Source organism: Miniopterus schreibersii (assembly GCF_964146895.1).
Source record: "Miniopterus schreibersii genome assembly, chromosome: 13".
NCBI lineage: Eukaryota > Metazoa > Chordata > Mammalia > Chiroptera > Miniopteridae > Miniopterus > Miniopterus schreibersii.
The window spans coordinates 24595547-24623404 of NC_138113.1; the positions used below are offsets into that span (position 1 = coordinate 24595547).

Consider the following 27858-nt stretch of genomic DNA (forward strand, 5'->3'; position numbering starts at 1 on the left):
TGGCTCGGTGAGAGCATTTTCCCTTGTACAGACGGGTCGAGAGTTTGATTCCCGCTCAGGGCACGTACCGGGAAGGGGCAGGTACATGAAGCAACTTGACGTTTCTTTCTCCTCTCTCTTTTAAAGAGAGAAAACTTGAAGGAAATTCTTACCTGTTATGGAATGGTGAGTCAGCCAGTCCTTCCACACTAGGACGAATTTTGAGTATATGAGGTGGAAGAGAACCATGCTAGGAGCTGTCTGTTTTTCATTCTGTTAATAGTTTTGAGCTTTTTATGTTAAATATTGAGTAACTATAAAGGATTGCTTAGAAAGTATGTAGAAGGTATAAAGAATATTACTGTTACCTCTGTTATTTCTGATTTTATTACCTTGTTTTCCCTTTGAGAGAGCTCTATCCTGGGTTTTGTATTTTGCTTTTCTTTATAGCTTAATCATATAGGTTAAATGATTTTATATGTTTAAGTGCTTTCTGCTGGCCCTGGCTGGTTTTGCTCAGTTGGCTGAGCATCCTTCCATGCACCGAGAGGTGGCAGGTTCAGTTCCCGGTCAGGGCACATGACTGGGTTTGGGGCTCGGTCCCCAGTATGGGGCGTGCAGAAGGCATTGGATTGATGCTTCTCTTTCATCTGTGTTTCTCTCTTTCCCTTCCTCTCTCTCTAAAAAATCAATAAAAACATTTAAAAAAAATGCTTTCTCCTGTGGAATTTTATTATGTGTCTTTCATGAGTTTTTCAATATTATACTCCAGTGATTCACCTGTGTTATTGCTTGTTAGATGCATTTTATTGATTTTCATTGCTGAATATATTCCATTTTATTAATATACAAAAATTTCTAATATCATTTTACTGTTGATAGGCATCTGGGTTATTTCCATTATTTATTACTAACAGTATGATTACTTTCTGTTCGTTGCTGGTTTAGAGAAATTTAATTTTGATTTGATTTGATAATATTTTAAGGAATATTCACAACTGTGTTGAGTGTATTTGGCCTGTAATTTTCCTATTTTGCAGTGACATTTTGGGATTTTGCTATCAAGGTTATTCATAAAATGAGTTAGAGTGCTTCTCCCTCCTCTTTTTTCATATCTGTAATCTGGAATAATTTGTGTAACACAGGAATTACTTGTATTTTTGATATTTGGAGTTTGCCTATAAAACCATTTTTAGCTTGGTCGTCTTTTCTAGGGAACATTTTAAACTGCCTTAGATTTTTAAACTATTATAGGATTACATATTCAATTCTTAAATTTTTTATGAACATTTATTTTTACATAAAATTTAATACGGTTAATGTAGCAAACTTATTAGAAACACAAGCTCCAAATAAAAGTATGAGTCCTGTAAATTTAGAAATGATGGTGGGGCTTATGTGATAGTATATCATGCTTTTTGAGGCAGTATACTTTTAGGGTCCCTAGATTTCTTTCCAGGTTATATTATCCCCTTATGCAAGGATATCTTTAGTTAGTTATTCATATTCTGTGGAACTAGAGAGGTCTGGAGGTCATACAGTGAGTGCAGTTTCTTTGAAATAGTGAAGCATTGCTCTGGCTTCTGAAGAAGCACAGGAGAGCTTCCAATTCATTGCTTTCCAACCACTGTTGTCTCCACTTCTAAATCAAGTTTTGTGGACTCCTTTATTCTGGTCTCCGACTGATCTGCTAGCCGCTTTGCCTCCTCCAGCCGCACAGCAAAGGCATCTCTTTTTCCAGTGCTTTCATGGGGACCCAGTGGGCCTTTGTCATACTGGCCTGTCCTTAGCTTTTTCAATTAAAAGTTGCTGGAGTAGGTCATTCAGTGTTGACCGGACCCATTGTGCTCTCAAGCTGTCTAGCCTTCATTGCCACCTGGTATTTTGTTATATGACTCAGTACAGTGACCAATCCAAAATACTTTCCCTGAAAGCCTTCAGCTGCCTCCTGCCTCTAAGTGGATGATGTCCTCTTTAATCTTTACAATCTCAAAAGGTACCTGTATTTTTCAGTCTTTCACTCCTTGGCTCTTTCTCAGAAGAGATAACACTTTTGCTTTCCATTTTACCTCTGGTTATATGACTTTTTCTTATTCCTTCTCTGCTTGAGTTTTCTTTCAGTGGATCCTCTGCTTTTCTTCTTTCAAGTCTGCTGTTGCCTCTCTTTCCCATCCCTCCCAGGTATTCTCCCCAGAATCCTTTCTCTCTCTATCCCAGCTGTTCAGAATATCTGCAAATGAAATACCTCGAAACGAAGCTGCCAAGTTCTCATGGGAATTCCTTGCTTTCTTATATCACATTTCATTGCATTTTGTATTTCACTGTTACTCAGCACTAACTGTAAGAGGGAGTATGTCCTTGTCCTCTGCTAGATTGAATATTCTTTGAAAGCATTTCTTTTTTGTCTTGCCATACTGTTTTCTTTTATCTTAGGCCTAAACTATGTGAAGAACAGATAAAGAAGAGACTTAAAACTTATAATTGCTGTTCTTTAGGTACCACATTTGTTCTTAGCCGTGTAAATATGCTGTCATGAAATTCCATTCATCCGTTCTTACAATGAGAGAGATCAGAAATGCTATTTATGAGTGGTGGGCACACAGAGCAATATACAGATCTTGTAACAGAAACCCACACCTGAAACCTATATGTTCATATTAACCATTGTCACCCCAATACATTTAATAAAAAAATAAAGAAATGCTAGTTATAAAGAAAGGACAGAATGTTGATTTTCAAAATACCAAAAATTTCATGATTTAATCTGTTGGAATTTTAGAGGTTAACTGACCCTAAACCATCATCTTGTATTTCAGTCATTTTGAAAATTAATGTAGCAAATTGTGTACAGCTGAATAATTTTATTGAGTAAGGTTGACAGGTATCTTATGTCAATAGTAACTTTGGTATTTCTAAAATTGTGATGTAAAAATGGCATTGTCATGGAAGCAGTTAGTAGAAGATTCATTTTTTAAAAAATGTCTGTTAGCAAGGACATAAACTGACGCTGTAATTAATTTTGAAATGGCATACTGAATAGACTTATGAAACTAGCAATTTATTAGTCTTTTAATGATACTCTAACCAAAGACTGAGGGGGCTGTGTATGTTGTCCTATACTATGTCTTTTAGAAGCTTTTTCCTTTCCTTGAAGTTTTACTTTTTTTTTTTTGGTTAATCTTCACCTGAGTATATTTTTCCCGTTGATTTTTAGAGAGAATGGAAGTGGGGGAGAGACATCGATATGAGAGCAAAACACTAATCGGCTGCCCCTGCACACCCCCTCCTGGGGATTTAGCCTGCAACCCGGGCATGTGCCCTGACTGGCAATTGAATTGGCAACGTCTCAGTGCACAGTACTAACCAACTGAGCCACACTATTCAGGGCACTTTAGATACTCTTATTGGAGCTTTGTTCTTGAACAGTGTTAATTACTTATGACTCATACTCTTGTGTGGAAACTGATAAGATACTTGGAACAGGGAAAAAGCATCTTCTCTATGCATTGTTACCATTTACCTGAAAGTACCCTAAGAAAATGGGATTTTAGGGAAAGAGAAAGATGAAGGGGTTAAGCCAGCATCAGGTTTTATCCTTCCTTCACCGCCTTATGCCTCTTTCCTCTTTATCAAAAGAACTCAGAAATATCTTATAATGTTAGGACTCAGACTTCTCAAACTATTATGTGCATAAGAATCTCTTGAGAAACTCATTGAAATTTCACAACTGTGTACCTCCTGCACTCCCGGGTTCTATAATATCCATCTCCAAGTGATTTTGATGCTGGTGATCTTGGACCAAATTTGGACCAAATGGAGCCAGATGCTTAGCCAGGAAGGCCCACATTTGCTTTATTGGATTTTGTGACTTGGCTGCATTTTTTGTTGTTGATTTTTTGGTTTGTTTTTTATTTATTTTTAAAATATATATTGATTTCAGAGAGAGGAAGGGAGAGAGAGAGATAGAAACATCACTGATGAGAGAGTTGTCATTGATCAGCTGCCTCCCGAACGCCCCCAACTGGGAATTGAACCCGCAACCCAGGCATGTGCCCTGACTGGGAATTGAACCTTGATCTCCTGGATCCATGCTTCCTGCATGCCCCCCTACTGAGGGTTTAGTCTGAAACTGCAACCCTGGCATGTGCCTGGGAATAAAACCTGGCAGCCCCTCAGTGCACAGTGGGATGCCCAGGCAACAGCCCCACCGGCCAGGGTCATTTTTCCTACCTTCCACCGTTAAAATTTTCCTTTCATTTATTAACTTTAGTAACATCTACAACATTGTTTTTCAAACTGCAAGTTGTGGGTTGTGAAATTAGTGTAGTGGGTGATAACTAACATTTTTGAAAAGTCAAATATAAAAAAATAACTGCATCACATACAGTGTTTTGTGACAACTTTTTTAATTATGTAGGGAAGAAATTTCTTTTTTCTCTCCTAGGTTATCTGACTAGGGCCATGTAGATTGGATTAACAAGATGAAAGCAAGATTAACAAGAGCAAAACAGTAGTTTATGTTTACACATGGGAACACTCAGAGATGAGTAGTAACAGGGTTGGTTAGAACTTGGGCTTATATAACATTTTAGCAAGACAAAATTTTTAGAGAAGTGACAAGCTGAGTTTCTAGGGCTACAAATTGTGGGATGGCAAATATTTAGGAAATAAGTAAAGTTTGTTACGTAGGTGCCATCTCCAGGCTGATAAGGGTCTAAAGTTGTCTAGGGTGATTAACTTTTGTCCTTCCTGGTAAAGAAGGAAGGGGAACCTTTATAAATTTATGTCCTGCCTTTATGCAAATAGGGAAAAGCCAGAGAGCTTTTCTTTTTTCTGCTTAGTTGTTTTCAGCTCAAAATAGTTCTTAGGCCAAAGTGGCATATTTTGAGATGACATTCTGCCCCCTACAGTATATGTATGCATGGCTGGGTCATGATGTAAAAATAATCCTTGCTGTGGATTACAGTGGGGGGGGAAAAAGGGAAGGCACTGATTCCAATAAATTGCAAATGCAAATGAGCTGCATATTTTATAGTTTTTGAAACAAGCCAAGATTTTATTGACTTTGGGAAGCAACAAACTTATTTTAGTTTTTTAACTAGAAAGTTTTCACTTTGTACTGTCAGGAAATTTTAGAATGCGTTTTGAAAATTTATAAGACCTCTGATAGAATAAATATTGGATTTGGCAACCTTTTTGAATTACAATTGTCTTTCATTAAAGATTATTGTTTATGTTTACAGTATATGTCAGTAACAGTGTCTCAATAATGAAATTCTTTTATTTAAGAAATGTCAGTGGGGCCCGGCTGGGCATGACTCAGCGGTGGATCACCTAGGATGCAGGTGATCGGGGTTCGATCTCTGGTCAGGGCACATGCCTGGGTTGCAGGCTCGATCCCCAGATCAATGACTCTGTCATTATTGATGTTTCTCTCTCCCTCTCCTTTCCTCTCTCTGAAATCAATAAAGATATATTTTAAAAAAGAAAAAAAAAGAAATGTCAGTTGGATAAAAGTTAAACAAATTGGGATATTTTATTATACTAATCTAAACTTTAATTTGGTTAACAACTAACTAGAAACTGTTTACAATACAGTGTAAACAGCTTTCCATCCATAAAAAGCTGATATTTCAGAATAAATTCAAGCTCTTTATATGGAATTAAAAAATCTTTTAAAACATATGTCTTTATTGATTGCAGAGAGAGGAAGGGAGAAAGAGAAATAAGAGCATCAGTGAGGAGAGAGTAATTGATCAGCTGCCTCCTGCACGCCCCCCACTGGGGCATATGTCCTGACCGGGAACTGAACCATGATCTCCGGGATCATAGATTGATGTTCAACCGCTGAGCCACGCCAGCTGGGCCTTACATGAAATTTTTGAGTTCATTTAGTTGAGACTTATATACCAAGTTGACAAATTTTAATTCTGTACTAAAATATTTAATATTAATTCTAGTGTAATTTATTTCAGATTAAATCTAGTGGAAGCTTTTGTAGAAGATGCAGAATTGAGACAGAGTTTACAAGAAGATTTACTTCGTCGATTCCCAGATCTTAACCGACTTGCCAAGAAATTTCAAAGACAAGCAGCAAACTTACAAGATTGTTACCGACTCTATCAGGGTATAAATCAACTCCCTAATGTTATACAGGCTCTGGAAAAATATGAAGGTAACAAAATGATTTTGTTTTTCTTCACTCTAGATAAACTTAGCAAATGTGTTGTCCTTATAGCAAATGTGACTCTCTAAATTTTTCTAATAAATTTATATTGACCTGTAGCTCATCACAGAAGTCGTGAGACGACTTAAAATTTTTACTTTTTAGAAATGAATGTTAGGGTTACTGGGTTGGATTATTAATAGGCGTATTGCACTAACAGTGGCAATTGAACAGGGCTCAATTGCTAAAGAAGACACGGACACAGAATGAGTGTGCTTACAAATCTAGGTTGCTACAGGAAAAGGCTGTAATCTAACAGTAGCACTAAAGTAAAGATAAGCTTTACAGCCTAAAGCCTTCACAGCAAGGGGGCCGGAAAGGTCATGTGCAGGTTTCCAGTGCCCTTCCTTGAAAAAGGTCTGTGGTGAAGTGCACTTTCTTTCTCAGATCAGCTACCACCAGTGTGTGCAGAGCACCTTGGAACCAGGGAGCCTAAAATGGAGTCTTGACTGGGTTTTTTAACACTTATTTTATTGGCCTCATGGGTATATACCTGTCCTGTATCTAGCTTCTCCAGCAGAGCCTCCTCTAGGGTGCTCACTAACACCAGGTGCAAATCATCAGCCACAGTAAACAGTGCTGACAACCTGAACCGACCACCCTGAACATCCTCTGAGCAGTGATTACAAAACGACGAAATTAGTATGTTTCATGCCTTGACCGGGGGCTATTGCCATGAACTTGAAGAAAGCACAGGATAATTCCAGGCCTGCTGGAATTAACCTTTCTGCCACACCTGTGAAAGAAAGTTGACAACAAATGAGATCAAAGTGAAATTAGAAATTAGAAATCAAAGTGAGCAAAGTCACATATAGTTAATGATAGTGTTGGGTAAAATCAACTTGCTTTGCCAAGCATAGTTTTTAACACCTTGCTGACCAGCTGTTTGGAACCAGAACTTGCCCTTGTGGCCTGCTACTTTTCTGTTGTGACCGGTCAGCAAGGTATTTAAAATTACTTAAATTAATGTATGTGCAGACACAAGTTAACTCGTGGCAGGTCATCAGTGTTTGGACACGGAAATGTGTATACTCATGACCGGTCAGCAAGGTGTTTAAGTGAATATAAGCTTCTATAGCAAATATATTAGTAATTATAGAGTCTTACCTCTAATATATAAAGCATTTTAAGTTTCAGAGTTAAAAATCAACATCCCTTAGAACTAGTAAACATTTCAATATTATGAGAAAACTTTATTCTTCTTTTGCAGACAGAATTAAAGAAACAATTTTATGATGACAGGATACAAAATAAGTATATATTTAGTGATATCCTAATGTTCTTGAAAAAGTGTAAATTCAGAGACAGCAGAGGGCAGCAACAGTATAGAAAGTTCATTTGCATTGAGTAATAAAAGCTTTACTCTAAATCATCTTTCTCCTGTCAGAAATAGCTATTTGAAAAATACACTTGTCCTCCATTATTTCTCATTTCTCTTAAAATTAAAAAGTTAAGGTAAAAACTAAAATAATGGTTTTATGCAATTAGGGCAAATTTCTGATAATGCTTAAAAAAACTCTGAAGTATGCAGATTATTTTATTGATGAATTTTATTGTAATAGCTATTATACTGAGGTACATAACTCTTCTCCCCATATCCAGTTAATCATCTGTTGCTGTTTCGTATACTTCTTAAATACTTCACATTTGCTGTTTTTCCTCCCCTGGTCTCTGCATCCTTCTCAATGAACTCAGTTACTTTTTTTTTAGCACATTTGATCATGTCATTTCCCCCTTCAGTTCAGAGCACTTCGTTTCCCATAACCCACAGGAAAAAAGTCCCTGTTCCTTCACACAGCCTCGCTGCTGCTTCCTGTTCAGCCTCCCCTACACTTCTTCACTTACACTCTCTGCCTCAATACAGTAGTTTCAGTCTCCACACATACTGTGTATGCCCGTTTTACTTACGTGCTTGTTTGTCCCTTCTTACATGTTCTTTATTACCTTGTGCACATGATGAACCCCAACTAATATTTTCAAGATGAGCTCAAATGTCATCCTTTCTGTGAAGCCTTCTCTGGCCGTCTCATACAGAACTGGAATTTTCTTTCTCTGGTTTCCTTAGCACCTGGTGTACTTATGTCCATTGCTTTTTTAATCCTAAATAACATAGTAAGTTAATCTAATAAATAATCACATTTCTGCTCAGCCGGTGTGGCTCAGGGGTTGATCATCGACCTAGGAGCCACGAGGTCATGGTTCTGTTCCCGGGCAGGGCACATGCCTGGGTTGCGGGCTTGACCTCCAGTAGCGGGTGTGCAGGAGGCAGCCGATCAGTGACTCTCTCATCATTCATATTTCTCTCCCTCTCCCTTCTTTCTAGAATCAATAAAAATATAATATATATTTTTTAAAGTCACATTTTTTATTTGATTGCTGAGTTTCCTTCAAATGGAAGATAAGAATGTAAAAGCAAGTTACTTCGCATTTCTGGAAAGGAACTTGCTTTACTAATTTAGCACTTTTTATTTTATTTATTTTAAAATATATTTTTATTGATTTCAGAGAGAGGAAGGAAGAGGGAGAGAAAGATAGAAACATCAATGATGAGAGAGAGCCACTGATCGGCTGCCTCCTGCATACCTGGGCATGTGGGGTGTGTGGGAGGGCGCCCAACCAATTGAACCACGCCAGCTAGGGCTTGATTTAATTTCTTAATTAGAACACAAGTATTATTAATGGAAATTAGGGACTTAACGTATGTTAGAGGTATTTTATTTTAATGACTTGAGTTATTAAATCTACAAAAAAATGCAGTTTAATTCGTTATAATTAATGTCACATCTCTGCATCTCTACTCTTCCTCATGAGGGAGACAGACAGGAGAGGCAGTATTTTATTAGTAATAAGCTTTGGGTGCCAGATCATCTCCCTTTCTATAAAATAAGTACTAAACACATTTGACTACCTGGATAAATAGAAACTTTGGAGACCTCCTGTGCTATTTATGCTTTTGGATGAAATGATACTCATTATGTCAGTCAAATTTTTATGATCTGTAGTCTTATATTTTTAAAAATAGGACTTTTATTTATATATATGTATTTTTTCTTTTTTAGGAAAACATCAGACATTGTTGTTGGCAGTTTTTGTGACTCCTCTTATTGATCTTCGGTCTGATTTTTCCAAGTTTCAGGAAATGATAGAAACAACTTTAGATATGGATCAGGTATGCAATATACTTTTTAATTCAAGCAGCAGAGTATTTTTGAAAAGCAAAGGTACATCTAAACTTTTCATATTTCTCTTTTTAGTATTTAATTTTGGCACTTTTGTGAGGCTCTTTTGAGAGAGCAGATAGATATAAGATTAAGTGATGGGAAAAGGTGGTGTTTTTTTTTTAAAATAACAGTTATTTCAGTGGGTGAAAATTAAAAGAGGTAATGAATATTGGGTATAACTGGTCTGGGTAAAGGAAACCTCATGAAAGATTTCACATTTGCCAGCTGAGTTTTATTTTGTTTAATTCCAGGAGAGAAGGAAAATTATTATCACTGTAAAAGGGTAGAGGATAGAAGTAAGTGTGGAACACAAGAGAAGACAACTTCTCTTTTTATTATTTTCCACGTAAGGAAGGTGTTTGGGGGAGGAGGCTAGAGTATGGGTATATCAACTAAATACTTGTTGTAATTTAAAAGTTAGCCATGCCTGGCCGGGCGTGGCTCAGCGGTTGAGCGTCAACCTAGGATCCAGGCAGTCGGGGTTCGATTCCCGGTCAGGGCACATGCCCAGGTTGCGGGCTCAATCAATGACTCTCTCATCATTGATGTTTCTGTCTCTCTCTCTCCCTCTCCTTTCCTCTCTCTGAAATCAATAAAGATATATTTTAAAAAAAAAAAAAAGCCCCTGCTTGGTCTAAGCAGAAGAAACTAGAGCACACTTAAAAAAAAAAAAAAAAGTTAGCCATGACTGTAAATACTGTTTTGTTCCAAATTTCTTGTTGGTTGAGGACAACGTTTAGGGTTTAAGTGATTTATATCCTCAGAACTTTAATAATTTTAAGCATTAATTTGTATATAAAGTGGAAATAGTTTCTGAAATAGTTGAAAATATTCTTATATGAAAATGAATTTGAAAGCAAAATTTATGAAAAGGTAAAATTTTGTCTTGTGTTTGTTAAAAATTTGTTTATAGAACAAATTTAATATGAGGAGGCCAGTGAATTTAAAAATAATAATTTGAAATTTTTCCACATAAATTTCCTGTTACAAAAGATCATGCAGGGAATATATACTCATATTATTCATATTAAGGTAATAGTTTGGCTTGTTAGATTCTTTTCATTCTTAGTGACTGAATTTGTGTGAGTTACCATTTGTCATATGTGATGTTGATTTGTTTTTATTGGATTTACTGAAACTTTGGATTTTAGAATTTCATCAGTGTATGTGTATATAGGTATAAACAGTTCACCTTTCTGGCAATATTTTGTAAATGATAGGGCAATCTTCCATTTCCTTGTAGTTTAAGCAGCCAAAAAACTTACATTGTCTGTCATCTTGTTTAGGAAAACTTTCATTTTAGCTGTTGTTTCCTCTGTAATGTTGCAGTTAGTGGAATGATTTTAGGTGTACAGCTTTTGAATCAATGGGATGCAGAAATACTGTTTCACAGTATTTGGACACAAGCCGTCACCACCCCTCTGCATTTGAGGATATGCCTTATCTCTGATTGGACAGAGTTGGATGTTTGTAGACATTCCTTTAAATGAAAGCATGTGAAGATGTAGTTCTTGATGGTTAACAAAAATTCTGACTAAAATAGGGAAGTGGGATGGCAAGAATTGAGCTTTTCACTGTTACTGCAGCTGTGCACACTTGACGGAACTGAGAAGCTAGGCAAAGTTCTGGTGAAATGCTGCCCTTTGTGGCCACCTTTGTTCCTTGAGCTTACCATCTCCTTGCCGTAATATTGTGGGTCTCAAACTAAGCATGTATCGGAGTCACCTGGTGGACTTGTTAAAACAGATGGCTGGACTCCATCCCCAGAATCAGATTCTTACAGGTCTGGGTTGAGGCTGGAGAATTTGTATTTTAAACATGTCCCCAAATGGTGCTGCTTCTCTGGGGACCGCAGTTTGAGAACTACTTACTTAATAAATTAGGAGTGTAATTGAGAAAGAGTATGTGATTTTCTTCCCAACAGTTTGTAGCCTACCTGTAATGCTGTACTTTTGGGCAATCACTGGGCGGATATCTGGCCAAAATTAGTTTGTATAATTGAAAATATTTAAGTTTCTGAAAATTTGTAGCCCCTCTATCAACTTACTGGGTCCTCTAAGATCCCCCTGCAGCTATCTTTTTATCTGGGTTACCACATTCACAGCTTGCCCAAAAGATGTTCCCCTCCTATCTTTTAGGACCACCCTCTTCACCTTCTCCCCTTCCCCACTCTTGAACAGTAAAAGCTGTGTTTCTGCAATAAACTTTTCATTATGCGCAGTGTATTAGCCACTACTGTGATAATTACAAAAAGCAGCAGGATGATAAAATCTTGGATACTTTTACTTTATATTATACCTTTTCACGTATTTCCTTCCTCCCTCTCTCCCTGCCTTCCTGTAATGCAGTATTTTGACTGTATAGATCCAAATGTTACCGGTGATATTGGCAACTAAATGATGTTGGCTAGGAAATGGCACCAGTTGTTACCGGTGATGTTGGATCTCAGTTCTTGAGTTTGGCAAAGAAAGAACTGAGAGCAAGGAACTCAAATTATAAGAGAAAGCTTATTTAGAAAGTTACAGAGGTAGCAGAAGTGAGCCAGCTGGGCTGCGTAGGCTTAGGAAACAAGTTACAGAGGCAGAAGGAGAGCCCTTGGAGCTTGAGAGAGAGAAAGGCAAAGGTGGCATGCTTGGAGGGAAGACGAGGGGGAGGGGAAAGGTGCAGGTATCTTCCTGGGAGGGAGAGGACGCAAGCCCTGGGTCCTTCATCGGCCCTTCATCTTGAGGGCTTTAAAGGCAGAGAGTTTAGGAGAGATCTTACAGGAGGATTTCAATAGAATAGTCTTCAGCTTTATACTGATGTGCCAAAATGAGATTTATTCCCTTAACTTCATCTGTCCTTGGGTGTGGTTGGCACAAATGGCACTAATTGGATTTCTGCTTCCCTGAATAGAATGATTTAAACTGTTTACCCTTTGGTTAGGGAAGGGAAATGTAAACCACTTACTCTTGTGTCCTTGATTACAGAAGATAGAATTTTTCAGTTTCCTAGATGCTGTAAACTGCTTGGCCATTTAACTTGGTCTCAGTTTCCCTGTTCCACTTGTCCTGGTTTAGTAGCCTTTCTCTTTCCCACTCAGATTTCCATCCCTGATATCTTTAGGGGTGATGATAGAGGGCGGCCTGTCTTCAGTAACTGCTTGCTGCTGACAAGGGCCCTGTCCCCTGCCTATATAGGGTATGGAAGCCTCTCCCTGCCTGATCTAAGGGAGACAAGGGAATGGTGTCTGAAACCGGAACAGAGAGGCTGTTAGCTGATACTTCCAAAATAAGGATAGGCTGGAATCCCTGAAGCATCATCATCTTGATATGGAATCGTATTCAGAACTAATTTCTTGATTTGTTCTATCTTTTTTTTTTAATTTTAATTTCAATGTAAAACTGGGTCCTCATTTGGCTCTAGGATGGAAACCTACCAGTAGCAATATGTGCAACATTTCAAGTAAGAGTCCTGCAATACTTGGATGGAACTATTAAGCAGTAATTGTGGCCCAGGAAAGCTAATGATGATTCGCCTAAGATAAATCCAGGGTGGGTTATCCCTGTTGTTGGAGATACACGGAAGAGCACTACCTTACCAGAAAGAGGGAAGGAGGGAAACAACTGTAGCATAGGTCACCAGCTGGTCTACTAAGATACTGTTCTGTAACTATGGGCTTTCATGTTTTATAACATGATACTCTTTTTTAAATGAATCAGATTCCTAATATATAATACCTTTATTATCAGTTACAAACCTTTAAACTTGTCTCTGGTTATAAGGTGAATTCAGCCCTTCACTGTCATTGTAGATATTTGTAATGAATTTATGCATTTAAATTACATGACTTAGAACTACTTTGAGAAAATCTCAAGAGGATATCTATTGTTTGATTTCTGTAAGCTTCACTCATGTTTTCTAGCTGTGCCCTTAGGAGTTCATATGGTTAAGGGAACAGTTATTTACATGAGTGGTAGGCTTGGCATTGTACCTAATGCTTAAGGTGTTTTTGTGGTTACTTTCCATAAATCTTATAGAAAGATTTTCTATTTTTGAAGTAAATGTAGATCAAAACGATCCCAAGACAAGGTCTAAAAATGCAATGATTTTTCACAAAATATAAACAGTTTCAGTTAAATCAGGTGATTCAGTGAGATGTATTAAATTTTTAAACCTTTTTATACAGTATTTGGACCATTTTATCTTTGAATATTAGTTTTCACATACACTTATTTATTTTATCTATGGTTGGTAAAGTAGTAACTTTAGATAAGTTTTTACTGAAAATACTGGGACAGAAAATAAAATAATTTAAAAAGTGCAGTGGCATGATCCTGGTATAGCTATATCATTGTATAAGTATATGTAAGTTGTAAAGGTAATGTATATAGATACTTTAAATGTTCTTGGGAACAAAAAAGAAATACAAAAAAGAAGTATGCATATTTTTCTACCTAGAATTAACTCTCAAAACATTGCTTATAATTACCCATAAAACCCCCCAAAATACTGCTACTGTAAAACTGTTATGTATATAAAGAACTCAAATAATGCAGAAAGGTAGAGAGATGAAATTATCTCCCACATCTACCTCCCAGAGATAACTGTATTTATATATATTTATATATATATGTATTTAAAATATATCTTTATTAATTTCAGAGAGAGAAAGGAAGAGGGAGAGATAGAAAGAAACATCAATGATGAGAGAGTCACTGATTGGCTGCCTCCTGCACACCCCCTGACTGGGGATCAAGTCCGCAACCCCAGCATGTGCCCTGACTGGGAATCGAACCATGATCTCCTGGATCCTAGGTCAATGCTCAACAGCTGAGCCACGCCTGGCCAGGCAACTGTATTAATATTTAGTCTATTCTCCGGTATGGGCCATGTTGAGGATTTTGGGGACAGGTGTTGAAATTTTGTATTTTAGTCTCTTACAACAAAGTATTTTCTCACTCAAAATGCCAGTAGTGCTTCCACTGAGAGACACTTTAAACTTAATTTTTCAGCCTGGAGCTTTCTAGACTTGTTAGGGTGAAGATTCAACTGCTAAAAAATAAACCCCAAATATATAACAGTAGCTTCACTAAGAATAGGAGTTTAATTTTCTGTCATAACAATGTGAATGTAGCTGCACAGGGCTGGCAAGACTGTCCCAATGTCTCTGTGCTGGCTTCTCCCTTTGTTGCTCTAGCACCCTCAGGGTGTTGCCTTCATCTTCAAGGTCCAGTATGGCTTTTACTACCTTATCTTCATTTCAGCCAGTGGGGGAGGGCAAAAGGGGAAGAAGAGGAAGACACATTCTAATGACCTGAATTTAGTCAAGCCAACACCTAGCTGCAAGGGAAGCTGCAAAGTGTATTTTTTGTTCTTAGTAGTTAAGTTTCCTGTGAAAATTTGGCAGTTCCATCACTGTAGAAGGAGAGGGGATAATAGAAATGGCCAACTAGCAGCAGCCTTTTCCACTGCCAAAACAAATAGCAGATGTTTGAAATCCAAACCCCAGTGAAGGTAGGCTTTTAGTCACACATAGTCAGGGAGGAGATACTATCCCCACCTTCCCTTTCCCAGGGGTGCAGGCAGGTTTCCCTGTTGTTGGTATTTATCATGAAGTGAGTGTTTTAAATGTACCTTCTCCCCCCCTCCTCTCCTCCTGGCTTTATGCTGGGGGCTCTACTTTGCAGGAGCTCAGACCCTGGTTTTCTCTAACTCAACTACACATTTATTTGAAAAAATGCTTTTTTTCTTTTTTTTTTTTAAGATAATAGTATCCTCCACATTTCTTTCTCCTCTCTAGTGACTTTAATCTCTAGCTTTCATGTGAATTCTCTCCGATTATATCGTCTTTCTGTTATGTCAGTACAGTTCATTTGATTCACTAGTATCTCTTTTCATTGCTATGTTGTACTTATTTGTACTTTAATGATATTGTTAGGACCTAACTTCCTTATTCTTGTTTCTTGATATCATTATCCCATTTTGGAGTTCCAAACCTGGGTTTATTTTTTCTATCTTCTTTGTGTAAGTGTGCTGTAATGGGTATGTTGGATGGTATATTTTATTATCCCAGATTGTATGGGAGTAGTGAGTTATTGCTGAAGGGTACTCAGTTTGGCATGTGGTCCTTAGAGTATTTATTTTTTTTAAATATTCATTCATAATTTTGTCTGTTTAAATTTTGTTTTCTTTCAAAAAGTGATTTATATTGGACAGTTAGTAGGAATGAGAGGATCTTAATATTGATTTAGTTTTCTTTTCAGAGTTTGACTCTTCACTTATTAGTTCTTTTAAATCTTCCAATGGGCAGTTATCTTTATAAAAATCCTATTAAATCAAGACTTTATTTCTAAATATTTTGTGTGTTTTTACTATTATGAGATCTATTTTTCATTATGATTTCTTGCTGGTTATTTATTGGTAAGAATTTAGGGAAATTGCCTTGCCAGCGTGGCTCAGTAGTTTGTATATCAATACAAATATATTTTTTTAAAAAAGAATTTACGGAAACTAAGTACTTAAAAGTATGTTTTTATTTTTAATTTAAAAAAATTTTTAAATATGTCTCTTGATTTCAGAGAGAAGAAGGGAGATGGGGAGAGATAGAAACATCAGTGATGAGAGAGTCATTGATGGGCTGCCTCCTGCATGCCTCCCTCCCCAGGGATTGAGCCCGCAACCCGGGCATGTGCTCTGACTGGGAATTGAACCACAATGTCCTGGATCCTAGGTCGATGCTCAGCCACTGAGCCACATTGGCCTGGCGAGAGTATGTTTTTAAATTACGAGATTTTGATGAACTTCTGTTCTGTAGTGTTTTTTTAGAGCTGACTTTTTGAGATTCCTGAAGTGGATCCTTGGTTTGGGCAAAAACTAAACATTCTGTTACAGGCTTTGAACATTTAGCATTCTTTAGTAACGTTTAGGAAAAATGTTTTGAACATTGTTTAGTGGAAACATAAATAAAAGTAATACTCAAACGTAAATAAAAATAATGGCATCAATAGCACGATGTCTGTTTCACATGGATAATTTTGTACATTTAGAGCTCTAAGCTCCTACTAAACAGAACTTTACAGCTCTTAATAAATAGAAGCTTATAGTTGTCACTGAGGAACTTATGAGTAGTGAGTCATTTAACTCAAAACATCAGTGAAATCTTAAGTAAAAAAACATACTTGCTTCATGACTTCCATCTTTAAAATTTAACTACTCTTTGCTCTGTTTATAGGTGGAAAACCATGAATTCCTTGTAAAACCTTCATTTGATCCTAATCTGAGTGAATTAAGAGAAATAATGGATGGTTTAGAAAAGAAGATGCAATCAACATTAATAAGTACAGCTAGAGATTTAGGTAAGATTGGGCTGTTGGATAATTCTTTTGTCTACATAATATCCACTGGTGTGAGATTTACTTTCCTAGAAGACACAGTTGATTGTGTCAACTTCCTTATTTAAAGTGCCAGACCCTTTTACTACAGAATAAAATTACAAACACAGCTGGCACACAGGGTACTTTACATTCAAAGCCTTTCCTGCTCTTTCAGACTCATCTCTTAGTAACTCCCTAAACCCTAGTGTGACTCCCCATTCCTGCCCAAAAAAATCACCTAACAGGCCCTTGTATTATGTCTTTTTTTTTTTTTTAATTATATCTTTATTGATTTCAGAGAGAGGAAGGGAGGGGGAGAGAGAGAGATAGAAACATCAATGATGAGAGAGTCATTGATCAACTGCCTCCTGCACACCCCCACACTGGGGATGGAGCCCACAACCCAGGCATGTGCCCTGACCGGGAATTGAACCACAATCTCCTGGGTCCTAGGTCGTTGCTCAGTCGCTGAGCCACGCCGGCCAGGCTGTATCATGTCTTTTAAATAAGACCTGTTTTAAGTGTCATCTCCTCTATAACCCTAATTCTACTAGAAATAGTTCATTGTTTTGGCTGTGGGGTTCCTGAGCACTTCATTAATATCAATTTTTAAAATGCCTGCTATGCTAGATTAATTCCCTAATTAGTCTTACACTATTCACACTGTTTTGTTCTAAATTTGTAAACCTCTTTGTTCTGAAAATCACTCACGTGTGCTGAATGAATAAGGTGAGTCTTAGCATTTGAACTATAAACCCACTCAGAGCTGTAATACTTAAACTTTTGGAGAATCTGATGCAAGTTATGGACCCTGTTCCCAGAAATATGTCCATATCTTCATATTAAAAAATGTGCACATAGTTTCTGTGGAGAGTCTGTATATGGATTGGATCCTTGCGTCGAGAATCTATGCCTTTGCCCTAGCCAGTTTTGCTCAGTGCTTAGAGCATCGGCTGATGGACTGAAGGGTCCCAGGTTCAATTCCGGCAAAGGGCTGCAGGCTCAGTCCCCCGCTCTAGTCCAGGCATGTGCGGGAGGCAACCAGTCAGTGTCCCCATCCCCCCCCCTCTGAAAAAGCAATGGAAAAAATATCCTCGGGCGAGGATTAAAAAAGAAAAAGGATTGTGCCTTTGAATAATGATGAAATTCACCCTCTTCACGCTGTAGCTCTCTGCAGTCCCTTTGCTCCCCAGTCAAGTGAGGCATGTCTTTAGTTGTTTGCTGCTAACAACATTTGATAGCCATGCTTCAGCAAATAAATTTGTAGATGCTATCTCTGTCTTCTGGTTTGCGGTTTGAAGATCACATTGATGAGTGAGATTATGAGGAGAGGACAGACTTATAAAAACTCAAAAATCTTCGTTGCATAAAGTCTAGCTGATCTATCATTGCTTGTTTTGTGAAGTTTCCTACACTTAACAAAAAATATTTGTCCTAGTTTTTCTAGAGTTTCATTGTCAGAGTTTCCAGTTTTTGTTTGGAAAGTATTTGTTCACTTTGATTTTCTCTGTCTTCCAGAGAAATGCTTTGGTTAACTAAAGAACCCTCATGCAGAACTCCTCAAGGGCAGGGGCTGTATCTTACTCACCCTCCCAGCATCTGAACAGTGCTTGCTGCCCACTGCTGGTGCTCTGCATCCCTTTGTTGGGTTAACCCGAGAGCGCTTCTACATCAGAAGCCAACATTAATAAGGAAGTTTAAGGATTTTATAGATATCCTTAATTCGTGTAGTTTTTTAGGTGAAGTAGGGTTTTTATCTTTCTTATCTAAGTAATATTAATAATTTTCAGTATGCTATCATGTAATAAAAATGTTTTTCACTCTTTAGATTTAATTATTTGAAACATTTACATGGAAAAATGGCTGTTGATATCTATGACAAACTTGTTCTTTTTTTCCCTGATCATGAAGGTTTGGAATCTGGCAAACAGATTAAATTGGATTCCAATTCACAGTTTGGATATTATTTTCGCGTAACGTGTAAGGAAGAAAAAGTCCTTCGTAACAATAAAAACTTCAGTACCATAGACATCCAGAAGAATGGTGTTAAATTTACCAATAGGTTCGTAAGCATGTATTATATTTTTAAGCCTTCAGTAGTTGTATAGAACTAAATTATTCTTTGATGAAATGTGAACGTTCTATGATATGGAACTTTTATCATATTTACTGTTGAGATAAGGCATAAGGTAAGACTGAAGCTTTATTTTCTTACAAGAGGCTAGTCAGGTGTCCTAATACCACTTGTTAAATAATCCCTCTTTTCCTTATTAACTGAAGTAGCACTTTGGATCTTTTTATAAGATTATTTTTTCACATATCTGTCTCACGATTCTTTTGTCAATACGGAATAGATTGTATTACATCTATTTTATAGTACATTTTCATATCAAGAGTTAGTTGCCCCTCATATCTCTGCTATAGTTACATTTTCACATGTTGTTTTTTTCTAAGAAAATTTTGCTGTCGTTTATGAAGTAAAAAAATTCTTTTGGTATATTAAGTGGCTATATAAATTAGTTTAGGAAGATGTCTACCAGTCTTAATGAGTCCACTCATTAGATTGCAGCTTTTTAAAAAATCAAGTTCCATGTTGAAAAATATCTTACCAGTTTTGTTCTGCCTTTTTCTTGCTGATGTTAGGAAGTTCCTGAGGCAAATTATTCATAGGTGAAGAAAAAATTATTTTAAAATAAAATTTCTGTGCCCAGCCGGCATGGCTCAGTGGTTGAGCTATGATCCAGAGGACTAAGGTTCGATTTGCGGTCATACCTGTGTTTTGGGCTCGGTCCTCAGTAGGGGGTGTGCAGGAGGAAGCCAATCAATGACTCTCATCATTGATGTTTCCATCTCTCTCCCCCAATTCCCTTCCTCTCTCACTTTATTTAAAAATAAAGTGTATTTTTAAAAATAAATAAAATAAATCTTCATTGACTTTGAAGTGGGCAGGGGTGTGGGGCATTAATCCCTTTCTCCTCTGTACTAGAATTTATGGCTGGCCTTACTCCCACCTCTCTGAATATTTCCAGTACTTTTTTTTTTTTTTAATGATTTTTGTGGTTTCTTTTCTTTCTTTCTTTAAAGGTTTTTTAAAGTTGATTTTAGAGAAAGAAAAAGGAAGGAGAGGAAACATCCATTGGCTGCTCCTACACGCCCCCTCCTGGGGATTGAGCAGCAACCTGGGCATGTGCCCTGTCTGGAATCAAACCCACAACCTTTTGGTATACAGGATGACACCCAACCAACTGAGTCACACCAGCCAGGGCTGCAGTATTTTTGTATATATGATTCCCCCTTTATTCGTTTATTTAACAAGTATTTTGAGTGGCTGTTATGTGCAGGTGTTATTCTAGGTGTTCAGATACCCCAGTAATGAAAATAGTCTGTTTAACTTGCTTCTCATAACAGTTCTCTAAAATAAATAGGTCAGGTATATTTCTCTCTTACTTTTAAATATTTTTATTGATTTTTAGAGAGAGGAAGGGAGAGGGAGAGAGAAAGAGAAACATTCATGTGAACGTGGAACACCAATCCACTGCCCCCTGCACGCTCCCGACCAGGGATTGAGCCTGCAACCTGGGTATGTGCCCTGACCAGGAATCAAACCAGCAATCCTTTGGTGCATGGGACAGCACCAACCAACTGAGCCATGCCAACCAGGACTTTCATATTTAGATGAAGAAGCTGAAACTCCCAGTTCCCCAGGATTAGACAGCTAGATACTTAAACCTAAGTCTTCTGTTTTTAAATTTAGTAGTTTTTCCACCACACTTTATCTGTGATTTAAGAAATACATATATTTTGGCTTAGATAAGATAGAACTTTTGGGGTGTTATAATCATCTTCAAACCACTCATTTGTTAGTTGTAACATGTAAAAGAGATTGAATGAATGACCGCAGTGATCACAAAAGTTGTTATTCATTCACTGATCCCCCCCCCCCCAATAGATTGAATGCTTGCTTTGTGTCTGACCTGATCATGTAATTTTCTTTCTTAAAATTTTCCAGTGTCTGTCATCCAAGAAACACTGAAACACAGGGTATCGCCCAAAAATGTATATACACTTTAACAGCTGATAGCTCAGTTTTGAAAATGAAATGTATTTTAATAAACATTGCCTTTGTAATTATTTAAAGTATGTGTATGCATTTTTGGGGGACACCCTATGTTTATTTATTATGACCTATAGAATCTGGTCTCTGCCCACCTTCTTTTATCTCTTGCAGCTCTTTCCTTCACACAGCAGTCTCACTTTTATAATGTCTTTGCCTCTTGGTTTGTTTTTGTAATTCTTTTCATTTGCATGTTCTGTAGCAGTCTTTTTATGCTGCTGCTTGCCCATGTACTGTTCTTGAGCTGTATATATGAATCATGTCATTGGTTAATTTCATCAAGTTCACAATTACTGTCTTCATTTAGTGATGCCCTTCTTATGATAAGTATTTCCCCCTCTTTTTTTAAAAAAAAATCCTCACCCGAGCATATATTTTCCACTGATTTTTAGAGTGGAAGAGAGGGAGGAGGGGGAAAGAGAAATATCGATAAGTTGCCTCCCGCACACACCCTGACCAGGGCCTAGGATCAAACCTGCAACTGAGGTTCGTGCCCTTGACCAGGAATCAAACCTGTGACCCTTCTGTCCTAGGGTTGATGCTCTAACCACTGTGCTGAGCCAGCCAGGACCTTCCTCCTCTTCTATTTTTCTATGCACTCTCATTTTGTCTTTTTGTTTTTAATTTCAAACCCTTCCTTTGATACCAGTGAATGAATACTTTTTCTTTAGACTGTATTCTCATGTTCTGCATTTTTTATTTCAGCCTTTGGTTTTTATTTTCTCTTTAAATTCCTCAATAAGATTTAGTTTTCAAAACATTTTCTTTACTTTGGCAACTTTTAGCATCAAAGGACAATTACATTACAATGAGAGAGAGAGAGAGAGAGAGAGAGAGAGAGAGTGTGTGTGTGTGTGTGTGTGTGTGTTTTTTATAAGGGTCGTGATGGCCTCTACCCTAAGTAAGGATGAAGACTCATTTCATTCAAATATTTTTGAAAAGGCTACAGGTCAGAATTACCCAATGGAATAATTGTTATAGGAAGAATTATGCTAGTATTGCAAGCAGCATAAATGTTAATGCATTGAATTCCAATCATAATTTTCCCTAATGAGTTCCTCATTTTCTGCTGATATTTCCATTTCAATTTTTGTTTTGATGCTTTATAGGATAGATACTCTGGATATATTTTATGCAGTGCACATTACCTTCAGTAGATGTTTTCATTTAAAAAATAATATTATCTTGATTTGCAGGGCTTTGACTTCTCTTAATGAAGAATATACCAAAAATAAAATTGAGTACGAGGAAGCCCAGAATGCCATTGTTAAAGAAATTGTCAATATTTCTTCAGGTAATAATAGAGCCAGTACATTCTGAATGTGACCTGGTTGTTTGTTTGTTTAATATATCTTTATTGGTTTCAGCGTGAGGAAGGGGGAGGGAGAGAGAGAGAAACTTCAATGATGAGTGTCATTGATTGGCTGCTTCCTGCATTCCCCCTGCTGGGGATCGAGCCCGAAACCCAGGCTTGTGCCCTGACTAGGAATCAAACTGTAATAATCTCCTGGATCATAGGTCGATGCTCAACTGTTGAGCCATGCCAGCTGGGACAAAAAATTTTTTAAAAATTGATTTTAGAGAGAGGAATAGAGAACAAGACAGAGACATCAGTGTGAGAGAGAAACATTGATCAGTTGCCTCCCACAAATGCCCCAACATGGTCAAACCCGTAACCTCGGTATGTGTCCTGATTAAGAATCGAACCTGCCATCTTTTGGTGTACGGAACAGTGCTTCAATCAACAGCCACACCAGCCAGGGCCCATTTGTGTTCATTTTTATTTTTAAAACATTTTATCACTTTTATGGGGAGCAGGGGAATCAAAGATGAGTCCAATTTCCTGTCATTTGAATACTTATAATTTTGTGTTCTTCTAAAATTGAATATTATTATCTTGAATATCCCTTGAAGCTTTTGACACATTGATGTCTGTGTGGTAGTTCTACATTACATATAGGTCCATTACATCAACCCCTCCAGCCTATTAAAATTTTAGAATCTATTCTGAAATCTTAACCATTGTTATTGTCTAAACATGCTTTGCCTTGCATGTATCAGGGACTTTTTAATGTACACAATAGCCTTTAGGGTTTTGTTTTGTTTTTTCATTTTATATAGTAAGGTTTTATTCTCTATGGAATAAAAATAATTCCAAGGAAGTACTGAGAGTTTCAATCCAGACATCACTACCATAAAAATCTTGGGTCATATCTACTTCGTGAATCTCAATTCTATTCACTAATAAGCATAAGACATGGTCTCTCTGATCTGCTTTTGTTTATAATGAACAGTTCCTTAAGCTCATCAGTGTCAGATTGGTGTTCAATATCAAATAAGAACTGTTAAGTAGAAGCAGTTTTATTTACAACTTTCCAAGAGGCAAATCATATTTTATGAAATGAGTATTTGAGTGAAGTCAAGAAACATCTACTGTTACTATTCTAAGGGGCAATGATACCTTTCAATTAATTAGCTTTTAGTTTTAATGCTCTAGCAGACAAATCTTATTGAAAGTATTGTAAGTAATATTTATGGATCTACATTTATGCTAAAATTCAATTGCATGTGATACTGATGAGAAAAAAATGCTGAAGTAAAAGTCTTGACAGTCAGGTCTTACATGCACAGGCCTTGATGCTCCCATTATATCTTATTACCTATTATTTGCATGTTTCTTAGGATAATTGTGAAATGAAATGCCATTCTGGTTTCAGACTCTTAAGTTTTAGAAAAAGATGTGTCTTAAAATTGCAAATGCCTCAGATATTACTGCACCTTGCTTTTCTTTCCTTATTAATAAATTATGACAGCTTTTCCTTAATAGGGTTTTTTTAAAAAAAATTACCTCATTTCTTTATAAGCAGTTGTGTGCTTTTATATTTTAATGGATTTTGGTAAGGGGGCATCATACTCTTTGTATTTTTGAAATCTGTTCATAGTGTTGGAAAATGTAGCAACACATTGTAACCTCATGTTGAGTTTTAGGTGTTAGTTTTGAGTTGTAGCAAACTTCTATTAATTTTTTTAAAGTTACATAAATTAGGAAATAATTTACATAATTTTATAATTTCCAAATGGGGAAGTTAAATTTACCTTTAAAGCTGCTTCTATATATTTTTTATTATCCAGTGTTCCTGTGTACCTTTTCTGTTTTTGTATAGGCTATGTAGAACCAATGCAGACACTCAATGACGTGTTAGCTCAGCTAGATGCTGTTGTCAGCTTTGCTCATGTGTCCAATGGAGCACCTGTTCCATATGTACGACCCGTCATTTTGGAGAAAGGAGAAGGAAGAATTATTTTGAAAGCATCCAGACATGCTTGTGTTGAAGTTCAAGATGAAGTTGCATTTATTCCCAATGATGTTCACTTTGAAAAAGATAAACAGATGTTTCACATCATTACTGGTAAAAATCCTAATTTATGGACTATTTTGGGTAATGTTCCTTTTTTAATGTTGGAATGAACATATGCTTAAAATTGATGAAGAAAATCCTAGTTTTTGACATTGGAAAAAGAATGTGTTATTTATATGAATGAATAATATATTCACATTGGATTAGAGGAAAGAAAGATTTGAGGGGGGGGTAAAGGCTTATGAGAAAATACTGTATTTATAAGAAACTTCTGTTCTAGGAGTTTAGGGCATTTAAAAATGAACATCTCTTCTTCCTCAAAGCTTACCTTTGAGTCAGTTCGTTCAGTAGTGAGGTCATTGAAGATCAAGCAGAGTTGGCTGCTGGGATGACTTCAGTTTAGGTTAGCAGTTCTTTTAAAGACACGACACTTGCCTGGCCGGGTGTGGCTCTGCGGTTGAGCATCGACCTAGGATCCAGGCGATCGAGATTCGATTCCCAGTTGGCACATGCCCAGGTTTCAGGCTCATCCCCAGTTGGGGATGTGCAGGAGGCAGCCAATCAGGGACTCTCTCATCATTGATGTTTCATCTCTTCCTCTCTGTGAAATCAATAAAGATATATTAAAAAAACAAGAAAATAAAGACATGACACTTGCAGACTAGTGCAGCATGTCTCAAACTAAAATGTTTTGAGAGATCTTAACCAGGTTCCAAAAAACAAGGGAGGGAGATAGGAGCCTCTGGGCAAATGTATTCTATTTCCCCAAATGGATTTTCAGGTTTATATAATCTAACCTGGACATGTAAATTGTTCATTTTCCAGAAGTAGGGTCATGTCTTAGGGCTTTAGTGTGGGTTTTAAGTGGTTTGAAGGATTTGACCATACTGATCCATTCACTAATAGCCCATTTATTAATGAGTTACGGTTTTTAGTCAATTAGGGCTATACTACTATTCTGGATGTTATAAATTTATTCTGCAGGCAGCTCTGTGAGCTGTGGGAAGATATCTCTGTGGTCTTTCTAGGCCATAGTCAAATTATAGGTAAGATATATTTTCTTATGCGTCCTCTCCATGAAGGGAGCAGTATAGGTTTGTCTGAAGAGAAAATAGTATTGCTTCAGGGAGTAGTATTGGCAGCAACTTTGTTCATGTCTTTGGGCAGCTTATGGTTCTGTTTCTTTCATGTCACATCATATTACCTAGGTGATTAATCACCAATGTGTAATTTAGGGCTAACAGTCAATTTATTAGCAGAAGTAAATAATTTTGCTTTTTGATATAATGTGTTTTATAGGCCCCAATATGGGAGGTAAATCAACATATATTCGCCAAACTGGGGTGATTGTTCTCATGGCCCAAATTGGGTGTTTTGTGCCATGTGAGTCGGCAGAAGTATCCATTGTGGACTGTATCTTGGCTCGGGTAGGGGCTGGTGACAGTCAGTTGAAAGGAGTCTCCACCTTCATGGCTGAAATGTTAGAAACTGCTTCTATTCTCAGGTGAGTGCATTTCCAAGTTCCCTGAAAATGGAAATGAATGTCCCTATCCTATGAGAAGTACATTTGCAGATTCACCTGTAAAAACATCTGAGGACTTAGCTTTTGTCTAGTGTAATAGTTTTTATGTGAGCTTTTTATACTTTATATTATCTTAAAAGGGTGATTGGGGATAGTTGTGGAAAACTTTGATTTTTAAAGTTGTCTTCTTAAGGTTTCTGGTAGTTCTTCACCTTATATTCTTCTACTACCATGTGTTTGCCTACACTGTTCACACTACCTGGAATGGTCCCTCCTTGCCCTTTACCCAAGTCCTTTCCAATCTTTACAGGCCCTAGTGACAGAAATTCATTTTCAGTGATTATGTGTGTGTGTGGGGGGGGGGGGTGAGAGTGAGAGAGACAGACAGACAGACATGAACCTAAGGTCTAGGTTATTTCCTCATTGAACTCTGCCATATCTGAAATTTGTTACGTTTTTATTTTAGAGGGTACTGAAATCTCTTGTCTTTATTTTACTTTTCAGAAGTTTCTTTGAAGGCACAGAGGCTATGCCTTTTGGTTTTTGGTGTCCTTAGTAAATTATGTGTTGAGTATTGTTTGTTCAGTATAGTAATTAGTTAACAAGTTAATATTCATAACTTAAAGATTAAAGAAATAAGCAAAAGATGTCAATGGCAGTTCACAGAAAAGGAAATAAATGACCAATAATTATATGGAGAACTGTCATATTCTCTAATTAAAAAAAAAAATTTCCCCTCCTTACATTTGGTTAAGTATTATGGCAGGCACACAAATTTTCATACCCTTGTCCCATCTTCGTGTGGTATTATATATTTTAAAAAATTTTTACTTATTGATTGTAGAGAGAGAAACACTGATTTGTTGTTCCACTTATCTATGCAATTGGTTGATTCTTGTATGTGCCCTGACTGGAGATCATACCCACAACCTTGGTGTATCAGGGCGATGCTCTAACTGAGTCACTACCCAGCCAGGGCTGGTATTATTATTTTTTTAAATCTTGGCTGATTTGATTTTTTTTGCCATTTGTTTCTTCTTCTATCCATTGTTCATGTCCATGCCCATTTTTCTCTCCTGAAGTTTGAGTGCTTTTTATTGACTTTGTCGAAATTTTTAACATTAAAGTAATGAATCTGTTATGTTTGTGGCATATCTTTTCTGTTATATTGTCTTAATTTTGTTTCTTGCATTATTATTTTTTGGGACATTTTCATGTAATTATGTGTTTCAGGTCTGCAACCAAAGATTCTTTAATAATTATAGATGAATTGGGAAGAGGAACCTCTACCTATGATGGATTTGGGTTAGCATGGGCCATATCAGAGTACATTGCAACAAAAATCGGTGCTTTTTGCATGTTTGCAACCCATTTTCATGAACTTACTGCCTTGGCCAGTCAGATACCAACTGTTAACAATCTGCATGTCACAGCACTAACTACTGAAGAAACCTTAACTATGCTTTATCAGGTGAAGAAAGGTGAGTGTAGACCACTGGTATACTGAAAATTTAGAGTGTGACAGTGGAGAACTTCCTTGAAATCATCAGTAGTTGCCTTATTGTAAATTTTAGTATGAATTATTGACATTTTTACAGAACACATTTATTTCTTAATTCACAGTCTGGGAGCAGGGACATGGTACATTATCTCTATTTCTGTGTCTTATAGTAGGACCACTCATTCTAAAACAATCACAGAAAAAATAATTTATGCTCTTGAATGTCATCACAGAGGAATTTTATACTACCTCGTAGATCAGTGTACTTTCTCGTCAAATTAGCAAATAGTAACAATAAGCTCTGAAGTTCCAAGGCTCTAGCTGGTACTGTTTATTAAACTATGTATTATAATGATCTGGTTATGTTAAGGGTGTATTACATAAACAGGTTCATTTAAAGCTGGGGTTTCCAGAGTTCCTGAAATTGTTAGTAGTTATGTAAAGAATGACTTTATTTATAGGCATTTCAGTCTGTCAGAAAAGTCATTTGTGGGTGTGGCAGCTAATCAGATTACTGAATTGATGAGATTAATGTGCTGTAAAGTTTTTATATTACTTAAACATTTCACCAATCATCAGAA

At 36.9% G+C, this 27858-nt stretch overlaps 1 protein-coding gene across 1 annotated transcript in view; it reads left to right on the plus strand.

The window, feature by feature from the left end:
- MSH2 (mutS homolog 2) overlaps positions 1–27858 on the plus strand; it is a 49490-nt gene that overhangs the window by 17498 nt on the left and 4134 nt on the right. Inside the window, exons 7-14 of the mRNA XM_081156006.1 lie at positions 5955–6154; positions 9265–9374; positions 16640–16763; positions 18693–18843; positions 22092–22189; positions 24060–24305; positions 25554–25758; positions 27010–27257. Coding sequence (XP_081012132.1) covers positions 5955–6154; positions 9265–9374; positions 16640–16763; positions 18693–18843; positions 22092–22189; positions 24060–24305; positions 25554–25758; positions 27010–27257 — 1382 coding nt within the window. The remainder of the gene's footprint in view (positions 1–5954; positions 6155–9264; positions 9375–16639; positions 16764–18692; positions 18844–22091; positions 22190–24059; positions 24306–25553; positions 25759–27009; positions 27258–27858) is intronic.